The sequence below is a fragment of the Camelus dromedarius genome, chromosome X (assembly GCF_036321535.1).
Source record: "Camelus dromedarius isolate mCamDro1 chromosome X, mCamDro1.pat, whole genome shotgun sequence".
NCBI classification, from domain to species: domain Eukaryota; kingdom Metazoa; phylum Chordata; class Mammalia; order Artiodactyla; family Camelidae; genus Camelus; species Camelus dromedarius.
Window position 1 is genome coordinate 90313856 of NC_087472.1, and position 22705 is coordinate 90336560.

At 35.6% G+C, this 22705-nt stretch overlaps 1 protein-coding gene across 9 annotated transcripts in view; it reads left to right on the plus strand.

Moving 5' to 3' along the window:
* Window positions 1-22705, plus strand: part of DMD (dystrophin) — a 1947932-nt gene that overhangs the window by 1392384 nt on the left and 532843 nt on the right. For all 9 annotated transcript variants that reach the window (XM_064483309.1, XM_031445593.2, XM_064483311.1 and 6 more), the window contains one exon: window positions 15230-15347. In XM_064483309.1, the coding sequence (XP_064339379.1) occupies window positions 15230-15347 (118 nt within the window). The remainder of the gene's footprint in view (window positions 1-15229; window positions 15348-22705) is intronic.

Genomic DNA, 22705 nt, shown 5'->3' on the forward strand with positions numbered 1-22705 from the left:
ATTGATGGGTTCCATGGCCTGGGAAGCACAATCACAGGAACAGGAAAGTGAAGAATAAATGTGAGGAGAGGAAACAGTAGTTTATAGAGAGGCCTTGTGGGTATGTGGGCAGAACTAGGCTTAGGAGTTTGGTAAACTGGGTTCAAATGCTTTTCTACTCCTAACTGGCTATCTTTAGGGGACATTATTCATCTTGTCTGAGCCTATTTCCTCGTGTGTAAAAATGGATATAATATCCAGCTGGGCAAAGTTGTTGTCGGGATTAAATAATGATGTTTGTAAAATATCTAGCCCAGCTTCTGCTATGTTGTAGCTACTTACGCAGTTGGAGCTATAATGTAATGGAGAAAAACATTGGAAAAGGAGGATCTAAGCCATTTTATTCCACCTCCATCACCTGTTAGCTTTGTGATTGTGTAAATTATGTAATCTCTCTGTGCCTCAGTTTCCTTGTCTATAAAAGAGAGTGAATATAACTAGGTCTCTGTAAGTTAACATATGTAATGCACTTAGGAAGATGTCTGGCACATAGGAAACGCACAATATGTACGTGTTATTATTGTGTTGTAATGGTTATGCTGTAGGAGTTTGAATTGTAAGGTGGTGAACTTTCCGAGGAGTGGAGTGACAAGTTTTAGCATCTGCATTTAGCATTTTTAGTGAATACCATATTTAAGTGGCTCAAGATGAGGGGCAGAGAATTAAGATGACAAGATGGCTATTTATTAAACCACAACTGTTCCATCAGTTGCATCTCTCAGATTCCCTTTCTTATCTTTTTTAACCTTCCATTTTGTGCTGCCCTTGTACAGATATTTAATGCTTTTGACTCTTCTCTAGTAACTCATGCAGTGTGAGCTACTTTTGTCATGACTTGTGTAAAATAGCATCCCTTTGTGAACCAAAAGCTTGGAATTAGCTTTTGCCTTTAGCCTACCTCGCTTTGTAAAGTTTTAATTGAAGTATTGACCTCATTAACACCTGCTTTGGCCACTGTCTTGGAGAAAACTTCCCCTAAAAGTCAGATAGATCATTAATATAACAGACAGGCGGGGAGGGAGTAGGGAGAGGGAGGGAGAGAATTGAGACTGAGGTATTAAAATTGGAACCAACTAACAGTACAGATTTATTATTGTCGGTTTTTGTCACTGCCTGATCTCATGCCACTAAAGTGTCTGAGGCAGCAAAGGGTAAGCAATTTTGCTCTCCGCATATAGATAAAGCAGAGGAAGGTGGAGTTAGAGAATTCTTACTGCAGCCTTTTTCCAGGGATTACTGCTGCATTTTAAATTACTTAAAAATGTATTGAAATGTATGTTAATAATAGACAACCTTCCCAGTAAAACAGAGAGTTAAACTTAACTCTTCCCTATAATGGAAACAGCTTGGTTAGGCATTGCAAAAACCATCTGAAAATTGATTATACTTGCCCTTGGAGCAGATCTAGAAGCTCCCAGTTAAGAAGCTGTACATATTTCCCCATCAAACAGAACATAAAGTTTCCGTATTCCTCAGAATCGGCTTCATTTGAGCCAGGCGTTTGCTTGGAACTATGCCACATAAAGCAGTTCCCCCCAGGCAGGGCTCCTTTCATGGTGCAGCGCAAGGGTGTGATTTACTGGCACAGTGTGCTCGCGTAGACCCATTTTTATAGGATGAGAACTGACACAGTCAAGGGAATTGGAAAGGATATCTGAGATTCTCCCCATAGAATATGTCCCCTCCTGTAAAAGCTGTCACACTACAAGTTCCAATTGAGTTAAAGACTGTTGTGCTCCTACAGAGAAATATATTCTATTGTAATTTTTATATCCCCCAATAACCGTCTGTTCTTTGTTTACTGAGGAGGGCTTTTATGTCATAAAATGGTATTCTTTTGACAGAGAAGCAGAGTTTTTCTTTTATTATAGAAATTTCTCTCTTATATCAGCAGAAATAAATAGCTCATCTCTTAAGCTCCTGATCAATGTCTTAACACCTCCTACCCCCAGCAACACTTCACTGCAAGTGTATTAACACTCTGTAATAAGAACTCTACTCACTTACCAAGAAATAATCTTCATAAATGATTTACAGCTAAGCCAGGCCTTAAACACACAGCACCCAATCAAAGGCAGATTTTTCTCTTTTCCCCAGTCGTATAATTTCTGAGAAGAAATAGATTCATGTCGGTCTCTGAGAATATGCAAAGTATGGTGTCTATTTTGAAGCATGAGACTCGATTGTTAGGTATTTTTTCCTTATATGCATTTCCAAATAATACACAACACACTACTTTGATGTGGAAGTGTGACAGAGATTTGTGTACACCTCTCTTCTCTGTTGGAATCTTGCCTCTCCTGTGTGTGGGCGCACAGGTGCCCACTCTTTGTCTCATTCTTTCTCACTTATAAACTCAAAGAGGTTCCCCAGCCACTAAGATATCATTCTTCAGCATGAGCACATGATTGTTCACTATTCATGCCTTATCTTCACTTTGTAGTACTCAGAATTTAGTGAAGTCCGAAGGGTTGAGACCTGATGGATTAAAAATATTCTGCATAATGTATTTTCCAATTACTGTTACCTTAAGGAAACTGGGACTAGCCGTATTTGACTAATTTGTACCTAAGGTATTTGAATACTTATAAATGTATGTATTGCTTTAATCTCCCCAAGATTGGTTGATACAAATGTAATTATCCTCATTTTACAGATGAATATACTGAGCCTGATTCTCTCCCTATGTGTGCAACATGAGTTGAACATCTGTGTCCATTATTTTGATAATTCAAGTCTTATCGTCTACCTTTTGAAGAAAGGGAAAAAGCGTTTGGATACTTGAATTATACCAGTTGACTGTGTACATGAATTTAATCACCTCTAGATGATCGCTCATTTCTCCACTTTGCTTGCTATGCACAGGTAGTGTCACAGAACAGTGATACCTTTTGCTCTGCCTCAGCTTATTGATGGCTTCAATTGGCAATAAAAACCAAGATCCTTGTATCAGTACTTAAATAAATGGCATCTCTAAAATGAAAACTTGAAAAGGCTAAAGAATTTTTAGCATAACCTTTTGTTTGCTTTGACTTTTTACTTTTGAAGGGATTAGCACAGTATTTGTTAAATAACAGCTGGACTCCTTTCCTCAAAATGAGAGTATTATCCGAGGACTCATTTCCCAAAGAAAGTCTTATAGGTCGAATGCAATAATAGATTTTAAAAGGACATTGAAAATTAGATTCACAAAATGTGACATCATAATATTATATTGATAATTCTTATTGCTGCTGATGATAAACTTTGATGTTATATTTCTGGAGAGATATCAATTCTCTTTCATACTCTGAAAGTCTCTTTTTATTCTTCAGAGCAAGAATTTAAGAGTTTAACAAAGCATTCTGAATGTTTACTTGTTTCTAAAATGCAACTACAGTCCCTCTTTACCCCCATACAATTTAACATAATAATACAAGTGGGATCAGAAAATCTGTTTAATAATTCTCTGGGACAGTTTTTTTTTTCCCCAAAGCAGTGGGGTTGAATTTATTCTACTTATATGCAGTGGAGTTGTTATTTTCTCCTGAGATAAAAGGATGCCTGAGGTTAAATTAGAAATGTTTTGCATGTTTTCATGACAAGATATTCAGTCAAAGAGGAGATAGATGAGATTTTTCTTGGATTACTGAAATTTAGTTTTTTTAGTCCTCTCTTCAAAAAGACTCTGGTTGCAATGATGCAAGGTTAATATTTCTAAAATGCCTCTTTTATTTTAACATTCCTCTGTTCTAAAACCTCCAAAGATTCCCCCACTGCCGACAGCATAATGTCCTTACTCATTCATCTGGTATTCAGGGCCCCCCTCTTCCCAACTTGGTCACAGTCATCATAATTCTCCTCACTAAGGAGCTACCCTCCCCACTTTCTTCCAAGCACTCTAGTGTATTCAAACTTCCATACATTGGTTTTAGCTCAGTCTTTGTCCTGGAATCCCCTCTCTGTCATCGCTAGGTCATTATCAATCCTGTTCATCCTCCAAATTAGAGTTTGGGTTCCTGGTCCTCTATGGCACTTGCCCTGAACATGCGCATATTAAAATTCCATTCTTCAGAGTCTCATTAACATGGAGTCTGCAGTCTGTGGGCTACTACATTTGTCATTTATATATTATCTTCTGTTACTGGCTAACTGCATGTTTGAGCACACGTGGGTGGGCCTCAAGGTCTTCTCCCCAACTGCATTGCAAGTTCATTGAATTCACTGGAGATGCTCTTTTATGCCATCCTCTCACCCACAAGGTAAATTCCCTACTGTGGTGTATTGTGCGTAGAATACTGCCAATAAATATTTCCTGCCCATTTGATTGATCAGTGCTCAATTACCTGTCAACTCTAGCCTCCTTTATCTGGGATTTATACAGGCTTTGGACATTTTTTGGATGCAAAATCAGGATGTTCTATACAAGGCAAAATATTATAAATAATACCCTCAGTTACATTTCACTATTCATATTATGTAATTTATCCTCCGTTCTATTAATTTGGTTCACTTATAATTCAATTTGCTATGTAGGGTACTCTGATTAAATAAAAGAAAATTTATCTTGACCAGTTGAATTTAGAATAATTCCAAAATGGTGTTGTTCGAGATAGAAAAAGAAATAATGGAAAGTTTGAGCAGGAATAATTTTAAACTATGCATATAGCAAAATGATTTCAGTTTTCCCTTTTTTCTAAAATATATATAGGAATTAAAAACATATATCACATATTTTATTGGATCAAAATATCAAAAGCCTGAAAATAGGATACATATGACAAAAACTGGTCTTAAAACTGCCCCAATTATCCTTTGTCAATATGCTAAATTTACAGAACAATAGGGTTTCAAGACATGTGAACAATGGGGAATAATTAATAGATCTAATGTTGAATAGCTAAAAATACCAGCACCCTTTCTGTCAGCTGAGCAATGTGTTTGAAAATCATTATCAACAGATTGTAGCCTAAAACTCTTCTTTCTTTTTGACTTTGAAATTGTGTTTCAAGATCCCCGATTTAGACCACATTATTTACTTACTGGCTTGTGGAACTGAAAGGAGTTTTCATTTTTGCATGTTAAGGGTCTTAGGAGATGATAAGTAAATCAATCCTTTAAGTTTTCTATGACAGAGTAACTTGGAAATGATCATCATGATCTCTTATTCAACAGAGGGAAAGAATTTATTTTTAAAATAACATACTAATAGTAGATTAGCTTTGTATTATACCATTATAAGAAAGACCTCGAATTTGGGAGGCTGAGACACATTTCTTAAATATCTACCACATTTTTCATTTTTAAAGTTAGCCAAATGATCAGTAATATTTATAATAATAAACACTACTTGAAACAAGGATGTGTGTTCTAGTAATTTCCACACCCTTCCAGTTATGATTATCTTTCTTGTATCATTGTTTCCCCTTATTGTATCCAGTCTGTTGATCAATCAATACTTTTGTTTATGGTTATCTGTTGATTGTATTTCCAGAAGAGGACCAAGAACTGAGGAAGGTATTGGAGTCAGAAAGCATAAGGTGTCCAAAGGCATAGGATTACAAAAATCTTGGCTCCCATAGCTTCAGTTTTTCTAGTCTTTATTGTTTCCCATTTCCTCATGATACAATCCAGACACCTCAAAACTGATTTTTAAAAAGCCAACCATAAACTACTTCCACTATGCCTATCTAAGCTTATCTCCCATAATTTCAGATGAATCCTAGATACCAGCCAACCCAGTTGAGATTTTGTTTCATTTCCATGCCTTTGATCCTGCTTTTCATTCCGTAATAATGGCCCCTGCCAATGACCTAGCCAAATCTTACAAGCTTCAACTGCAGCACCATCCTTTCTATGATGTCTTTCCTGAGAATTCCATATGTGGTCACTCCCCTCACTGATTCCTTTTAGAGGTTGTTTCTATCTCTGCCATTCACTTTGGTACTTTTGCTGGATAGTTTCTCAGATCTGCTTTCTAACTTCCTGTCTTACCCTGGGAGGCCGAATGATATGGGCAGCAGCAATGGGCTTGCTTGCCCATTGGTTGGATCCCTCTAATGGGAGGCAGTGGCAGAACAGAGGGTCAGAGGAGAGTGAGTCAGGGGATGACTAGATAGATTCCTTTACTGACAACCACAGCTTGTGTTAAGAGGAGTCACTCCCTACAGTTACTTCTCACATTCTATTAAATGCACCCTCCATTTAGCCCTTCAGGTCTTGAAGAGAAAAGACTTCCCATCCAAGTTTGAATGAGTCATTTGTTTATTGCAGGGAGTCTATTTCAGTGCTTATTCAGTTAATCAGTTAATTTCCCCTTGTGTGCATGCTCCTATTCCATTTTATCACACCTGTATAATAATTACATCATACTGTATGATAGCTATACTATATTATGCTATAGCATAAGTACTTTGTAACTATATAATAATATCATAGCTCATAGGTGTGTGGTCTGTGGGGCCAAATTGCCTGTATTCAAAGTTCTGCCACCTATTAACCTGTGATCCTGGACTACTTGCTTAACTTCTTTTTCTTTCATTTTTCTTATCTGTATAATAGGGATAATAGTAGTAGTACCTACCTGTTAGAGTATTATGAGGATTAAATTAATTAATATTTTATTTAGAACCTTTATTGTTCTTATTATGCAACAGGAAATGTTCCAAGTATTTTATAAATATTAGCCCTGTTAATTGTCATAATGAATTTAAAAGGTAGATACTCTAATTATTCTCATTTTGCAGTGGGAGAAAGGAAGAAGAGGGTAGTTAAATAATTTGCTGAAAATAATAAATCAAGTAAATGGCAGCCAGGATTTAAACCCAGTCATTCTGACTCCAGAACCCATTCCCTTAACCACTAATCTATGATAGATTCTTCTGGCACATAGTAAGTGCTCAATAAACAAACACCGTGTTGTTAATATTATTTCCTACTGTATTAGTTCTTTCTGAGTCTTTAGTTTTTGCTAGATTATGAGCTCCTTGAGAAAAGAAGCTGAGTTTTATTTTTCTGTGTATATTATACGAGTGCTTGGCATATAGTTGCCAGTTAGTAACTGTTTGTAGAGTTATTAGTTGTTTCCCATGTATTTCCCAGGGCTGCCTTAGCTGCAGGTAAAACTAATACTTAGCTTGAACTGGAAATGGAATTTGAGATCCCAGCAGCCATTACTGTTGCTGGAACCACAGGTTCCCCTTTTGATCCTGAATTCTTTGCTCAGATGATTGACCATTTTCTTGGTAGGCCTCCTGCTTTAGTTTGCCTACAGTCACAATGATTGCTTCTCTAGTAATCACTGGTACTGGTGGGATCTAATCTCAGACAACTGCCAACTGTCCTTTTCTACTTTTCCTGACCAAAAGAGATTCTTTTCCCCAAACGTGTTTTTTAGCTCTGTGATTGCTCCTTACAGAAATTTAGAATAAGTTCTCAGGAACTAAAAGGAAAAGGCATTTGATGGACATAACTTAATTTGCATTTAAATGTGGTCTTTGCTGTCACTAAGTAACTAGTGCTTCAGACAAGATACACAACTTTCATTCTCTGCTAACTTCAAGGTTGAGGTGAGGATTAACTACATAATTTGTGAGGCCCAATGAAAATGCAGGGACCCTTGTTAAAAAAAAAAAATAAAGAATGTCAAGATGACAACAGCAGCACAAACCAATTAAGGGCCCCTTCTGTGTGCAGAGCCAGGAGCAACTGCATGAGTTGCACGCCCAGGAAGCTGGCCCTGCTTGAGGTCTCTGCCTACCCAAGGTATTTCTCTCTCAGAGAAGCTGAATTTTTTTTTTTTTTGTCTTAGCTTTGCTATCTTCCACAGTCTGAAAATTTGCCCAGAAGTTTATTTTGCCATGTCTTTCAGGATTCCTGGTGGCCTGTTTTGATATCTTGGTGTTCTTGAGCTATAAGTGTAGAATAGAGCCCCACCTTCACCATAGAAATAATCATCTTTCCCTTTAGTTAAATTCTAGGCTCATTGAAAATAATGGTCATGCCCTTTAAAAAAAATTGCAGTGGTTTTTAATAGAGCTAACTTAAAAATACTAATTCACTTGAATTGAATCTTAAGAGTTGAATTAATAATGTACAAAAATTTTGAGTTATACATCTAGGTGGTAATATCATGGAATCACTATATTATGTGGACCTGAACAGTTGATGAGAGGTTTATGGACTAGAAGGGCACAAGTGGGTGTATTAGTTGGGGCCTGAGATTAAATGTCCCAAGGTAAGATTAAACAGGGAATTATTTTATTAGGGAAATTATCTATGTGAAAGGAAATAAATAGGAATCCAGGGAAGGTGGAAGACCCATTAGATCAGAATGTAAGTCTGACTTGAAATGAAAGAAAGAGGGAGAAAAAAATGGGTAGAAACACCCCAGAGTGCAGTCTAAGGAAGGTTCAGCAAAGCTGCTGAGGAAACATTGAGCCCAAGTCAGCCAGAGGAGCCCTAAATCTCCAAAGAAAGGTTCTGCTTTAGTATCTCTGTCACATTCTGTCATTGGTGGAGAGCAGTCTGTGGGAAGCTTGGCTTCTGTCCTGTGTAGTGATGGATTTCCAAATGCAGCAGCTGGAGTCCTCAGTCAGTTAGGTCTCAGTTTTAAAAGGCTTGCACATTCTTATGGCCACCACAGTGGGTATTAGCAGCAATGACCTGAAAGTGTAAAAGTACTAGAAGAAAACAGGCATAAAGCGTCTTGACATTATTTTGGGCAATGATTTTTTTGAATATGACACCAAAATCACAGGCCACAAAAGCAAAAATAGAATTGGAATTACATCAAACTAAAAAAGGTTATGCACAGCAAAGGGAAAAAAAATTAACAGAATGAAAAGGCAACCAATGAAATGGGAGAAAATATTTGCAAACCATATGTGATAAGAGTTAAGGTCCAAAATATGTAAGGAATTCATACAACTCAGTAGTAAAACAAACAATCACATTTAAAATTGGACAGAGGACCTGAATAAACATTTTTCCAAAGAAGACATCCAAATGGCCAACAGGTCCATGAGAAGGTCCTCAGCATCACTCATCATCAGGGAAATGCAAATCAAAACCACAATGAGAATCACCTCACACCTGTTAGAATGACTATTATCAGAAAGATAAGAGATTACAACTGTTGGTGAGGGTGGGGAGAAAAGGGAACCCCCATACACTGTTGGTGGAAATGTAGATTGGTACAGCCATTATAGAAAATAGTATTGAGGTTTCTCAGGAAATTAAAAAGAGAAATACCATATGATCCAGCAGTCTCATTTCTGGAGTCTCACTTCTAAAGGAACCTCACTTCTAAAGGAAATGAAATCAGAATATCAAAGAGATACCTGCACTCCCATGTTCACTGCAGCATTATTCACAATAGCCAAGATAAGGAAACAAGCTAAATGTCTTGTCAGTGGATAAATGGATAAAGAAATTGTGCTATATGTATATACACAATGGAATATTATTAACCCTTAAGAAGGAAATCCTGCCATTTTTTATAACATAGATGAGCTTGGAGGACATTATACTAAGTGAAATGAACCAGACACAGAAAGCCAAATACTGTAAGACCTTACTTATATGTAGAGTCTAAGAACAGTTGAACTCAGAGAAACAGAGTATTATGATGGTTGTGACGGGCTGTAGGGTAAGGGAAATGGACATATGTCAATCATAGGCTACAGACTTTCAGTTACAAGATGAATAATTTCTAGAGATCTAATGTACAGCATGGTAACTATAGTTAGTAGTAATGTATACTTGAAATTTGCTAAAAGAGTAGATCTTAAGTGTTCTCATCACACACACACACACATGCAAGGTAACATTGTGAGCTGATAGATACGTTAACTAGTTTGATCGTAGTGATCATTTCACAATGTATACATATATCAACACATCAAGTTGCAATTTTATATACAATTTCTATTTGTCAAATCTACCCAAATAAAGCTGAAAAAAATTTAGTAAATGGAGCTAAGACACAGAAAAATTGTATGATTTAGATAAAGAAAACTTGAAGACCAGGTGAGCTCCACTTCCTTCAGAAGCCACTCCCTGACCACTAAATTTGGTTAGATATCTCTGCTGCATGCTTTGATAACTCACTGTGCTTCTGCTACCATAATATTCACCTCAGTTTATTATGATTGCTTACTTACTGCCTGTCCTCACTACTAGTTCATTTTCTCCATGAGAATAGTAATTTTTCCTTTTTCACTGCTGTATCCCCTGTGCCTAGGTCAATGACTAACATAACATAAATACTTTAAAATGTTTGCTGAAACTTAAATTGGGCTACAATCTACAAAATATCTGGCCTGTATTCTTCTAAACAATCAATGATAAGAAGTTCAAAGAAAGGCAAAGAACTATTTCAGATTAAAGGAGACTAAAGTGATATGACAAATGCAATGCATTCAGTAAATGAAAGGCAATTAAAGGGATAGTTTTCTTACTATGAGTAAAGGATATAGATTACATTATGGTACTAAAGCCATGTTAAGTTTCCTGAATTAGAAATTGAACTGAGGTTATGTAAAAGAATGCCTTAGTTTTTAAGAAACATAGAAGTATCTAAGAATAAAGGGCATGCTATCTGCAGATTATTCTCAAATGGTTCAGAAAACAAGATATATATATTACATATACAGATATTATATATATATATAAAAATGATAGAATGATGATAAGTGATAAAATGTGGCATCACGTTAACAATTACTGAATCTGGATAAAGGGTATATGTGAGTTCTTTGACCATTCTTATAAATTTTTTGTAAGTTTTAGATTATCTAAGAGTAAAATGCTTTTTAAAAAAAAATATTCCTTGAATGAAGGAAGGAGAAAAGGATATCCACAGTTAGAAGTTGCTTATGAAGATGTTACCAACAGAGATGCTGATAGAATACTGAAAGAAATAGGGATATTATGCCCAACAGGAAAAAACCCATGCCACTTTAAAATGTAAATGAGAAGTGAGGAAGTGGAGGACAATAAAGATGACTTTGGATTTGGCCAATTTGGAGAGACAGTCGAATGTAAGAATAGAAGCCAGAATTAAGGTGCTCAGTTAGGCAGTTGGAAGCTAGACAGATGATTAGCATCCTCACAGGTAAATCTCTTTCAGTTACTAGAAAGGCTACAATTTAGGAGCTCCCTGACTTAAATGCTTGTTTTCTTCCATACATAAAGTGGTTATATAGACCCTTTCACCTTGTCAATCTTTAATGTTAATTTTTTTTAAGTTGTAGATAAAAGAGTACAAGGTCTCCGTGTAAGTTTAATTCATGCTTATTTCCTAAAAATGGCAACATCTGAAAACCACCTTTTGTTCTCAGTGTGAAGATTGTTGATTTTTATGGAAAAATACTAAAAATATAACAAGTTTCTGATAAAGGTCTTAGACATATAAATACTAAATATTCAAGTAAACATATAGTTTTCTATTTGAGTATCATTTAGGTAGAATTTCATTTTAATAAATACCAATACAAAGTGTAGTTCTTTCTAAGAGCCTAAAATGACCTACTTATGGTTTGTATGGCTTCATTGTTTAACCACCTTTTTCATAAGATTGCTATTTATAACCATTTCCCTCAACCCTGGGGAGACTTAGTAGGATTAACTACTTCTGATTCACTTTGTATTTGAAGATTATTTTTTCTCCATCTTTGCTCAGCTAGTGGAGTCCATGATGAATTCTCATCTCCAAGGGGTAAGCTGTTTTCAGTAAAGCCCGGTAGCTGGCTTATGACTCCTTAGAAATAGCATTGATTTCTTCCTTCCCTTGTGTTTGTTTCTTCCAGAATGATAGATCCATGATAGACATGCTCTGTTATCATGCTTAGGTACTGTTAAGCATGTAAAGGTTTTAGCGGTGTTCACTTAAGATGTAAGTATCTGGGCTCATACCAGAAAAATAAATAAGCATAATTAGCATTCTACTTGTTTAGCATGACAAATATAGACCACTGAACTTAGAAGAAAGAAATTGACCAGTAGTAGATGACTGGAGGTCATATGAGGATGAAGATTAGAGTAGAAACAGTGTTTTTGAGAGAGTAACATCTGGTATGAGCACCAGATTGGGGGCAGAGAATAGAATTTCGTAGATGGATATTTTAGTAGTGGGTAGTTTGAGTAATGAGTAGATCTAAGTTGTCCTCTCATCTGTGGGTATCTCAGTGGAATAGAGATGAAGGTCATTGTATTTGAGAAGTTACAGAATTATAAAATTAAGTTGTCAAGTCAAAGAAATTATAATAGTAAATAAATAGAATCCACACGAAAGAAAACCAAATGAAAAAATGTTCCTCTTATTGCATGCATGTGTTCTGTTTTTCAGCAAGAATGTCTTTTGGTTACTGTTTATGTAATATCGTAACAAAAAATAATAAATGCCATATTCAGATCCTTCCCTTTATTTCTGAAAAGAAGATCAAAGGAAAAAATTCCCATTCTGCTTTACTGAGAAACCACCATTTAATTAGTATACTAGTGTCTGATAAATTCCATACACATATACATAATTATTATTGTGCAATTTCTTTTTTGAAATGGATGTTTGTGTGTGTTGAGCAAAAAGTGGGATAAAGTTACCATTTTGTTTTGAAATATCTTAGAAATGCATACTTTTATTGTAGTTTTAACTCTCCTTAGATTTTAAAGGAGGCTGCTTCAAAGGATGTCATTAATAATCTTCTCAGGTGCTTACAAAGCATGTGTCTGTCAGCAGAATTAGAGAATCACCCAACTAGAGAACAGGTTCCACAATACCCTGAGACCTATTTTGTTCATTAGAGAGGAAAATGGCTTGTTTTAAGTTTAAATTGACATGCTTGCTAATTTCAGCAGTAAAAGCTGTTCATTGTGGTCAGGTTTAATTTAGAGCCTGGTCAGGTTCAGATTAAAGTTGATCAAGTTACTTCTACAACATACGTCTTAAATGAACTTTATAAACCTAAAAGAAAGAAAAAAGTATAACCATCATTGAGTAATGTATCCAGAAGTGAGAAGCAAAGAATGGCCTGGTTGTTTGAGGGTGGGTTAATATTAAATCGAAGAAAAACAACGATAAAGATAATCTTTGCTATATAAAAATTTCCAAGTATCAAAACCCACAACTTTTTATTTAAATTGCATAAAACATACCTAATGCATTCATTTACTGCTATATCCATGACACCTGAAACAGTGGCTAGCACTTAATATTTAGAAAATGAAAGAATGAATGAGTAAATGAATGAATTTGCATACTTTGCTAGCTATGTGTAATTAGAGTGCTTCGTTAAATTTGATGGGAAGATATGACTTTATCTGAGGTTCCTGGGTAAGTCTGTTTTTAAAGATGTCTATTGCATGTATTAAACATTTAAGAGTCAGGGATTCCAAAGTATTTTTCAGCTTACCATGTCACAGACGACCAGAGTCTAATATTCTAACCCTGGAAAACATCTTATTTCATAAAATTTGTCTGCTACTATATGGTTCCTACTTTAAAGTTTCTTCAGTACTCTCCAACTGACTTACGCTACTTACTTCAATAGCTGTCTTTGGCAATTTGTTCCATATTTCAAACACCGTTTTGTGTAAAGAAACCATAAAAGTTAGAAACCTGAAAATTGGATTTTTCTTCTGAGCAATCACAGCTTACAAATGTGGAAAATTTGTTAAAAGTTAGCCCCTCCAGTTTTTCAATACAGAGAGGGGAAAATACACAAAATAAATGTGTATAATAAGTGTTTGGATAAGTTCTTCCCATTATTTTTATACTACTAAAAGCAACTGAGCTTATAAGACCTACCCCCCTACCTCTTCACCAAAGAAGCACTACAGAATGATGAAAATTTGGCCTTTCCAAAAACAAAAGTTATTAGAAAACCAGCAGCAGTTAAAAGGCATAGTATATAACTAAGTTTCATAAACACTGCCATCTGCCACATTTCACCTCTCACTTTCTTTCGCCTCATGTGGTGGTAGAAAGAACATCGGATTTAAAACCGTAAAGACTGATGGCTTAGTTATTAGTATGGTTTTTAGGAGAATAAAAATAGGAAAACGTGCAAAACATCTGTCACATAAGTAGTTATAAATTAATAACAAGCATTCATTATACCTTCCAAAATTAAAATAAAATGTACAAGAACAGAAGAGATACCGAAGTTTTCCCAAACTTCTTTGTAAACATCTCTGGGATTTTGGCCCTTTAGTGTAGAGAGAGTGGATGCCAGAGACAATAGATGGACACTTGAGGGAGGGAGGAATTTCCTAAGAGTAACATTGCTACCTATCATCTAATATTATTTATATATATATAGACAGACTTCATTCTATTTGGTACTTTTATCTAAAGCAGTATTAAAGTCAGTTATAATCAAAATATAAATACTAACTTCTAGTCTGATACTTTCCAAACTTGCCTGATCATAAGATTGAAGTAGAGAATTCATTAAAAATGCAGATTCCAGTCTCCTCCTTCCTACTAATTCATTCATTCTGGGATGAGGCAAAGGAATCAGGTGATTTTTACCAGAGTCAAATTTGAGGAAAGACTAGTTTAGCTCATCTATATCATCTTCTCATTTTATTGGTGAGGAGTTTCAGGCAAAAAGAAGTTAAATAAGTTACATCTCTTAAATCACTTCTCTGCTTTTTCTGTTCCTAAAACATACACCTTAAGTGGGGGAGGGTATAGCTCAGTGGTAGAGTGAGTGCTTAACGTGCATGGGGTCCTGGGTTCAATACCCAGTACCTCCATTAAAAAAAAAAAAACCTAATTACCTTCGTCTCCCAAAAAACTACACCTTAATTTTGACACTGCAAAGAATGAGATTACAGGTATAAATAGCTATTTTTCTTTTAAATACATTGTCGTAATTCACAATTACATTTCTTATTCGTGACACTCATATATAGGTTTAAGTAAGCCCAGATACTGTGAATTGACTCCCTCTAAGCTCTTAAATAGTGAAACAAATCTGTAATCAAGATTTCCACTTGAAATATTTTTGATATGTAAAAATGAAACACATTTCCTCTTTAAATTGTTCTCTATAAAGATTTACACATTAGAGATTTATATCGAGTAGCATCTTTTTTGTTCTTAAAAGTGCTTTACTTGGTTTGAAAATTACACTTTACTTTGTAATCCGTAAAAGGAATGCACATTGCTGGAGAACGTCATATTAAGTTACATTTGTTCCTTCAGGCAGCACTACAAGATTTGGAACAGAGGCGCCCCCAGTTGGAAGAACTCATTACTGCTGCCCAGAATTTGAAAAACAAGACCAGCAATCAAGAGGCTAGAACAATCATTACTGATCGAAGTAAGTCTTTTTTTAACGGGTATGTGAAAGTTAAGGAAAGACGTATGAAAAGTTTCAATAATGACTTAAGTTCATATTCCTCTATCACTTTTATAAAAATAGTGCTGAATAGCTGTATAACTATTACAACTAAGATTTTCAGTTCATAATGTTGTCTTTCAATAATTCTGTGGAATAGAAAAAAATACGATCTTCGTCAGTCCATGCTTACATAGATGCAAAGCACGGAGTGATGGGTGTAGTGAGCATGGGTCGGGCAGAACAGTTGCTTCTCAGTTGTCATTTTTCTGGGCTAGTATCCACGGAGATGCCAGTCTCTCCCTCACATCCTTGGTTGTTGGTCCAAGGAGGCAGTGGCTTCCTGAACCACTTTTCATCCCTGTCTGCGGTGGTGCTTTCAGATCTAGATGTCTCTCTGCTACTTGGATACCCTCATTGTGTAATATCAGAGATCACAGTTCCATTCCTCATGCTCTACAGGCATGAAGTTTGGGAGGCTGTTTAAGGCCCATCTGCCTAGACATCGCATGTACACTTTTCTTCTCACGCAGAGTGATTCAGAGTGGCTGTGCGTGGGGTCAGGAAGAGGGATAGAGGCAAGAGTAGGGGAAACTGCTCTCCATCCTGTTTTTATCAGAGACTCACCTCAGACATGAGGCCCAGGTCAGCTCTGCTATCAGATTCCCTTAGCCCTCCCTGGGTTTCCTCCCTTTCCTCCAGGGACACATGTCAACGTTGAATATCTTTTCTAATGTAGGAGTAGGGAAAACCTTTGTTTAATCTTTTTCCTTTCCAAATCTTTTGTCTTATACCAGGCCTAAGCTTTTGAAACTTAAAAACCAAGAATCTATGTCTTCATAATATATATTCTGTTGTGACTTTACTTCCCGAAGGAAGTGGAGGCAGAATGTCTGGCTACCAGTATGTTGGGGGTGGGGAAAGAGTAACCAGAATAAAAGGTCCATATTTGAAAAATGTTAATAGTCTTAGGTAAGTATTTAGTGATAATAACTATTATTTTTTAAGTACCTCCTAAGTATCAGGCAGTATGCATTGTGTGTGGTATGTGTGTGTGTATAAAATCTTTACAAATTTCTGCTAAATTTCATAATCTGCATTTTATAGATGAGGAAACAGTTTCTGAGAATGGTTATTCAAATTGCTCAAGCTTACAAAACAAGCAAAGAACAGAGCTTAGAATTTGTAAATGTCTCTTTCTGGCATGAAAGTCTATGTTCCTTTTAGTATGTCTACCACTTCCCATCTTGGTTTGTTATTTTTGTTAATGACCTTAATCACAAGGTCTAGGACTAAATACTTTCTCAGTCTGCAATTATGGATGTTTTGATTCACTTCCTAAAGACAGTTCCTCTTTCTCTTGTAGTGATTATTAATCAAAATAGGCTCTTCCTGGTTTTGAATTTTTAACTCTTTAATGTTGCTCAATGTTGTTGGATATATGCTAATGTATTAGTTAGGTAACACTAGCCACCAGGTAAGCTACCAAATCTTGCTGGTTTACCACAGTAGAAGGTTACTTTTTGTTCTGGTGTAGTCCAAAGTAAGCCACCCTCCAATGAAATCATTCCTGGACCCAAGCCCTTTCCAACTTTTGTGTCCGGAACTTCAAAGTCTTATGCATTTAATAGGCAGAAGAGAAATGAATATTGATCATTGGAATTGATTGTGAGCCAGTCTTGCAAGTGGTACACATTAATTCTGTTGATAATTTGTTGGCTAGAACTTGTCACATGGCCACACTTAACTGCAAGGGAAGCTGGAAAATACTGTCCAACCTTGAGCCCAGGATGAAGAGGAACTAATTTAGTGGGAAACTAGTTACTCTCTTCTACAGGTAATTTGGACAAGAAGAATGCTCTTAAGTTCTATAGTTCTGTGTAACTTATAGGATGTCATTTCTCTAACCAACAAGACAAGAGCAAATTTGCCTTGTAATGACCAACACAGATAGCTGTCCAATTGATATAGTAGAGTATTCCTCCCTCAAACTGGAGCCATGAGGCTTCCCCACAAGATAGAAACACACAGGCCCAAAAGAGTAATCAAAGCAAGTGATTTACTCAGTACCAGACTGAGTTCCCACTACACAGTTAAGTGATCTGTTTCTTGAGTGAGAAATATGGAAATTTGGCAAGGATGTTTATGTAAATCTGAGTATACTGCATAGAAAGTCATTCATTATTTTACTAATGAAAAATAACTTCTTTTTTTCCCCTAAGAGGAAAATAACACTAATTTATTTTATGGTATCCATGCAACTTTGTCTAAACATTTTCCATTATCCCTTGCAATCTTTTTTTGATACTGTATTGACTTTGTTTTAGATTAAAATTGAGTGACCAGAGGGCAGATTTGTCTCTCTCTGCTAATATCCAGTGATTTAAAAAGTTCTGTTTTTCTGAGCTTTTGTCTTTTAGGAATGAATACCTTTAAGAATGTTTGCAGCATAGTGGAAAGAGTCCAATGCAAATGGTCCAAAAAAGCATTTTCTTAAAAGCAAGTGTCTGTTGAGACATGTCATGTTGTTCATTAAGAGCCTAAGTCAGAATCTTAGTTCTAAATATGCCTGGAGCATCTAATGCTGCTACCAGGATAATTCTGACAAGATACGTTTATCTAAACAATGTCATTTGCAGCTCTGCTATACTTCAGTCTATCTCTTCATTTGAAATCTATAAAATGGGATGAAAATTCAATACTCATAAAGTTTCACTCGTATTCAACATAGAATTTTTCTTAGTATAGATTTGGTTTTCAGGGAATGCGTAGAAATAAAATACTTGCTCGTAAAATTGTTTTTTCTTATTTGAACATTTCAGTATTACTTTTTCATTGCCCTGAAATTTCCAGAAATACTTAAAAAGGAATCAGCTAAATAAAGAAAAAATATTCAATAAGTATATAATACTATATTGAAACATAGTATTTCCTTCCTTGGTAAATCCCAGTTCATAACTTTGAACATTTGGGGAAATCTATACATAGTTATTAAATTTGTCAAGAGAAAAGTCCAGTAAAAAGCAATTCTTCTCTACAAGTAATATCCATGGTAAAATCTCAAGTAATTGGGTCTGCAAAATACCAACCATGTTTCACTGTATAAAACTATCTCCGTGGTATCTGTTGTTTTAAGGTGATTATATTTATGGAAATCATGTAATAATCTAGGTGAGAGAATAAATTTCATTCTAAGAGCTTTCAAGTGAAAAATTCTTGTTGTTTCTGGTGGTCAAACTGTTCATTTTCCTTCAGTGCTTTGGTTGCTGAATGTGTCTACCAATCCTGGTCATTTTTTTTCCACAAAAGAGACTGGAAACCGATAAGAAGAATCTCAGATTGCTTACTTGGAGGTTTCTGAATTATGCAAAACTCATGTTCATGTCCATTAGTATTGCGAAGCTTAGGACGGTGATACCTCTCATAGCAGCAAGGAGGATATGGAAAGAGAGAACTGCTCTCTCTTATTGCTCTGTTTATTCCACAACTAATATTGGTGAACATGGCTCACCTGACATTTGTATTTGAGAGCCTTGCTTCTGTAGCTTCTTCCTCAGTAACTCCCATCATTACCATTTTAAAGATCTGTGTCAATGGCGCTTCCATGTTTGAAGGACAAACTGCCTGGGCTGGCTTACTACCTTTGTGACTCTGAACAACCAACTAATCTCAGTAAACTATCTGATCTCAGTTTCCTCCTTTATAAAGTAAGATTACTTGTATATACCTCAAGATACAGGTTGGGAGAATTAAATGAGATGATGCATGAAGAGCACTTAGATCTGAGCCATAATAAGAGCTCAGTGAATGTTATCTCTTGTTATTTTAATTAGAATCAAATTGAGTTGTTTGAATGCTTAGTGCAAAAGCATTTAAAGCATTCAGTAAGCTATTTGGTAACTCTGGTTCTTCCACTAATAAAAAGAAAAAAAAAGAAAAAAATTGAGAGCTTTTCAAAAGATCAAAAGGAAAAAGATAGAATTGGATATATAAATAGAATTAAATAAATATTTGGAAAAGCCTTTATGTGAGTACTACTACAAAAAGCAAGGCAATTGATATAAGCTACTTCATTTTCAATATTTACTCTAACCTTAGGAGGTGGATATTATTATAGAGACAGAAACTGAAGCTCAGAGAGCTTAAGTAACATACCTCAGGTCCTAGTAAGATGTGAAGTGAGGGACTGGGATTTAAACTGATGTCTGTATTCTAAAGCCTGAGGCACATGAAATGGTAAGGGCTTGTTAGTCAAAAAGTAGAAAGATATATTTATTTGAGAACTTAAAATATTAGGAGTAAGTTCAATTTACTATAATCTGGATATAATATTTGGTTGTTCCCGTTTATACTGTTGTCTTCTATGCATTTGCATGTCTAATTATAGGATTGTCTCCTGCATGTGTTGTAAATGTACAGCATAGTGGATTTCAGTAAGCTACTAGCTGCTCAACCTTGACCAAGTGGATTCACTTCTCATGGTTCCCTTATCTGTCATATGGGGTTAATAATAATACTGAAGCTGGTAGGGTGATTATAAAGATAAAATTACATGATGTTCCTAAAGTGGAGACCTGGCACATACTATAGGCTCATTAAATGGTAGATAACTATCATGGTGAGATGGATTTGATACAGAGGAGCTGGAGCTGGGAGAATAGGAAGGGGGAATAATATATGGCCTTATATTAGCTAAACCAGATGAGAAACTTCTAAAACAAAACACCAAGTCTTAAGAGAAAGTTGTTCCTTTTAAAATTATTTTTTCGGCTGAGACTTTCTCAAACCAGTCCAGAATTCTTTGACAAATTTGGTGACATCATATAAATTTTAAGAATATAAATTCATATTGTATTGCTTAAAGAACTGATATGCAGGGCTGTAAAAAGGAGAATGCTCTGCTGTATGAGAATAAAAATACTCTCACAAGATTTTTGAATTAACTGACAGTTTTATAGCCGCTTTGTCAACCCATCATTCATTGCTGCAACCAAATGTATGAAATCCTTCATAGTGAAAGAAAAAGACTTTGTTGTTCTTCACATTTTTATGAAATCTCTATTGCTAATGAAATGCCAGCCAATATCTTCCTCTCAGGTATTGTCTATTAGAGAGTTGCTTATTTTAGAAGTGGAGTCAACCATATAAATTTCCTTCTTTTGACATCTAGCACCTGCTGTCAACCTGTTATAACTACAGGCAGCTCTCAAAATTTACATCCACCAGGATGCCACTGGCAACCAGAATTCAGTAAATATTTGAATGCTTATTCTTCGCTAGTTAATATCAGAGGTGATGGAGAAGATACAGGGACAAATGATTCAGCCTTTGTCTTAAAAGAGCTCACAATTGAATGTGATATTTGGACAAATATATCCAGGCAAGGCTGTCTAGGGTAAGTAAGTATTTCAGTAGAGAAGTATTACAAAATGTTGAGAGACAGCACAACAGAGGTTGAGATTGGGTCTGAATGAGGGGTCCTAGAATGCTTCCAGGAAGTTAAATTTTGGTCTAAAAATCCTAAATTTGATTAGGATTTTGAAAACCAGATAGAGGCTGGAGAGCGAAGAGTATTTCAGAAAAGGATGACAGGAGAATACATAATTAGACTTAGGTTAGCAATGGTGTGACAGATGAATTTGTAGGAGTGTGTGCGCGTGTGCATGCGTAAGTTTTGGAGGATAAGGGAATAAATGGAGTCAGTGAGACCAGTTAGGAGCCAAGAGAGGCCAACATAGAGCAGTGACAGTGGAGTGGAAAAAAAAATTGAATTAAGATATGCAGTGGAGCTAGCATATAGGATTTGGACATTGATTGGATGTGTAGAATTGAAGACCTAAGAGAGTGCTTGCCTCATAAGATTCTGAGATTCAGTACTTTGGAAGATGGTAATATAACCAGAGACAAACTCAGGAAAAGGAGTTGATTATGGGTGATAATGTAATGTGCTTAAGAGACAGCTGATGGCCAGAATAAGTAATGGTTGAAAATACAAGAAGAGAGGTCAGGAGTGAAGTTACTTCTACACAGATTTGGAAGTTACCGGGAGTGGATAAGCTTGCACAGAGACAGGGTACCAGGTGAGAAGAAAAGCGGACCTAAGGAATAACCTGGAACTTGGCTTACATTTCTTAAATGTGGCAAGAGTTAGCACCACCCCTCGCAGTGGTAACTTGCAATATAGGTGCATTTAGACAAACACACACAGAAGACTGAGTTTATAGGTTTTGCACTGTATTTTGTTTTCTGTATCTTCTGCTGTCTAATAGCGTAAGTTTTGGTATAGTGGACCTTGGTGTTATACCAAGGGTTAAACAAAATATCACTTTCTCAATCCTACTTCAAAAACAAGAGTTTTACTGCATACTACATGTACATATATTATTAGTATTAATCTTTTCTTCCATTGTTATTTACTAGGAGTAGCGAGTTTTTTTAGTCAGCATGCTCCAGAGAGAGATGCAAACATATTTTTTAATATATATATTTATATTTATTTAAATACACACACACACAAAGAGAAAAAGAAAGAGAGATTTTAAGAAATTAGCTCACACCAGTGTGGGAACTGGGAAGTCTGAAATCTTCAGGGCAGTCAACCAGGATGGATACTTAGAGAAGAAATGATTATACATTCTTGAGTCTGAAGGCCTCTGGAGGCAGAATTATTTCCTTCTCTGGGTACCTCAGTGTTTTCTCTTAAGGACTTCCAGCTAATTAGATGAGGCCCTCCCACATTATGGAGGCTAATCTGGTTTACTTAAAGTCTACAGATTTAAATGTTAATCACATCTAAAAAGTACCTTTACAGAAACCTCTAGGCTGATACTTAAACAAAGAACTGAGCATCAGTCTCTAGCCAAGCTGACACATAAAATTAACCATTACAGTGAAGTTCACAGTCCCATGTGTTTCTTCATATGTATATGTCATGATTCCTTTAAGTTTCATTAGTATCCAGTTAGTAGGGTACCTGGAAATATACATTAAATAACAGACATGACCTTTAACATCTTAATGAATTTCATAGCTCTATTAGAATAATTGTAACTATACATTTAAAAATTTTACCTATAAAAAGTATATATTTTTCATAGAATTTTACTTATGTTGTGTTAAACTTAGCATCTGTCATGAAATAATTTAGTATATCTCATTTTTTAATTTTATAAGAGGATTAATATCAAAATATATTTGAATAGGATTTAAAATACAAATTAGTCACTGTGACTATATTTAATTATTAATCTTTCTTATGAGTGTGTAATCAGAAAAAATAAATATATTTTAATTTAAGTGATGTAGCTACAATTATGAACATAAATAGCATTTTTTACTAA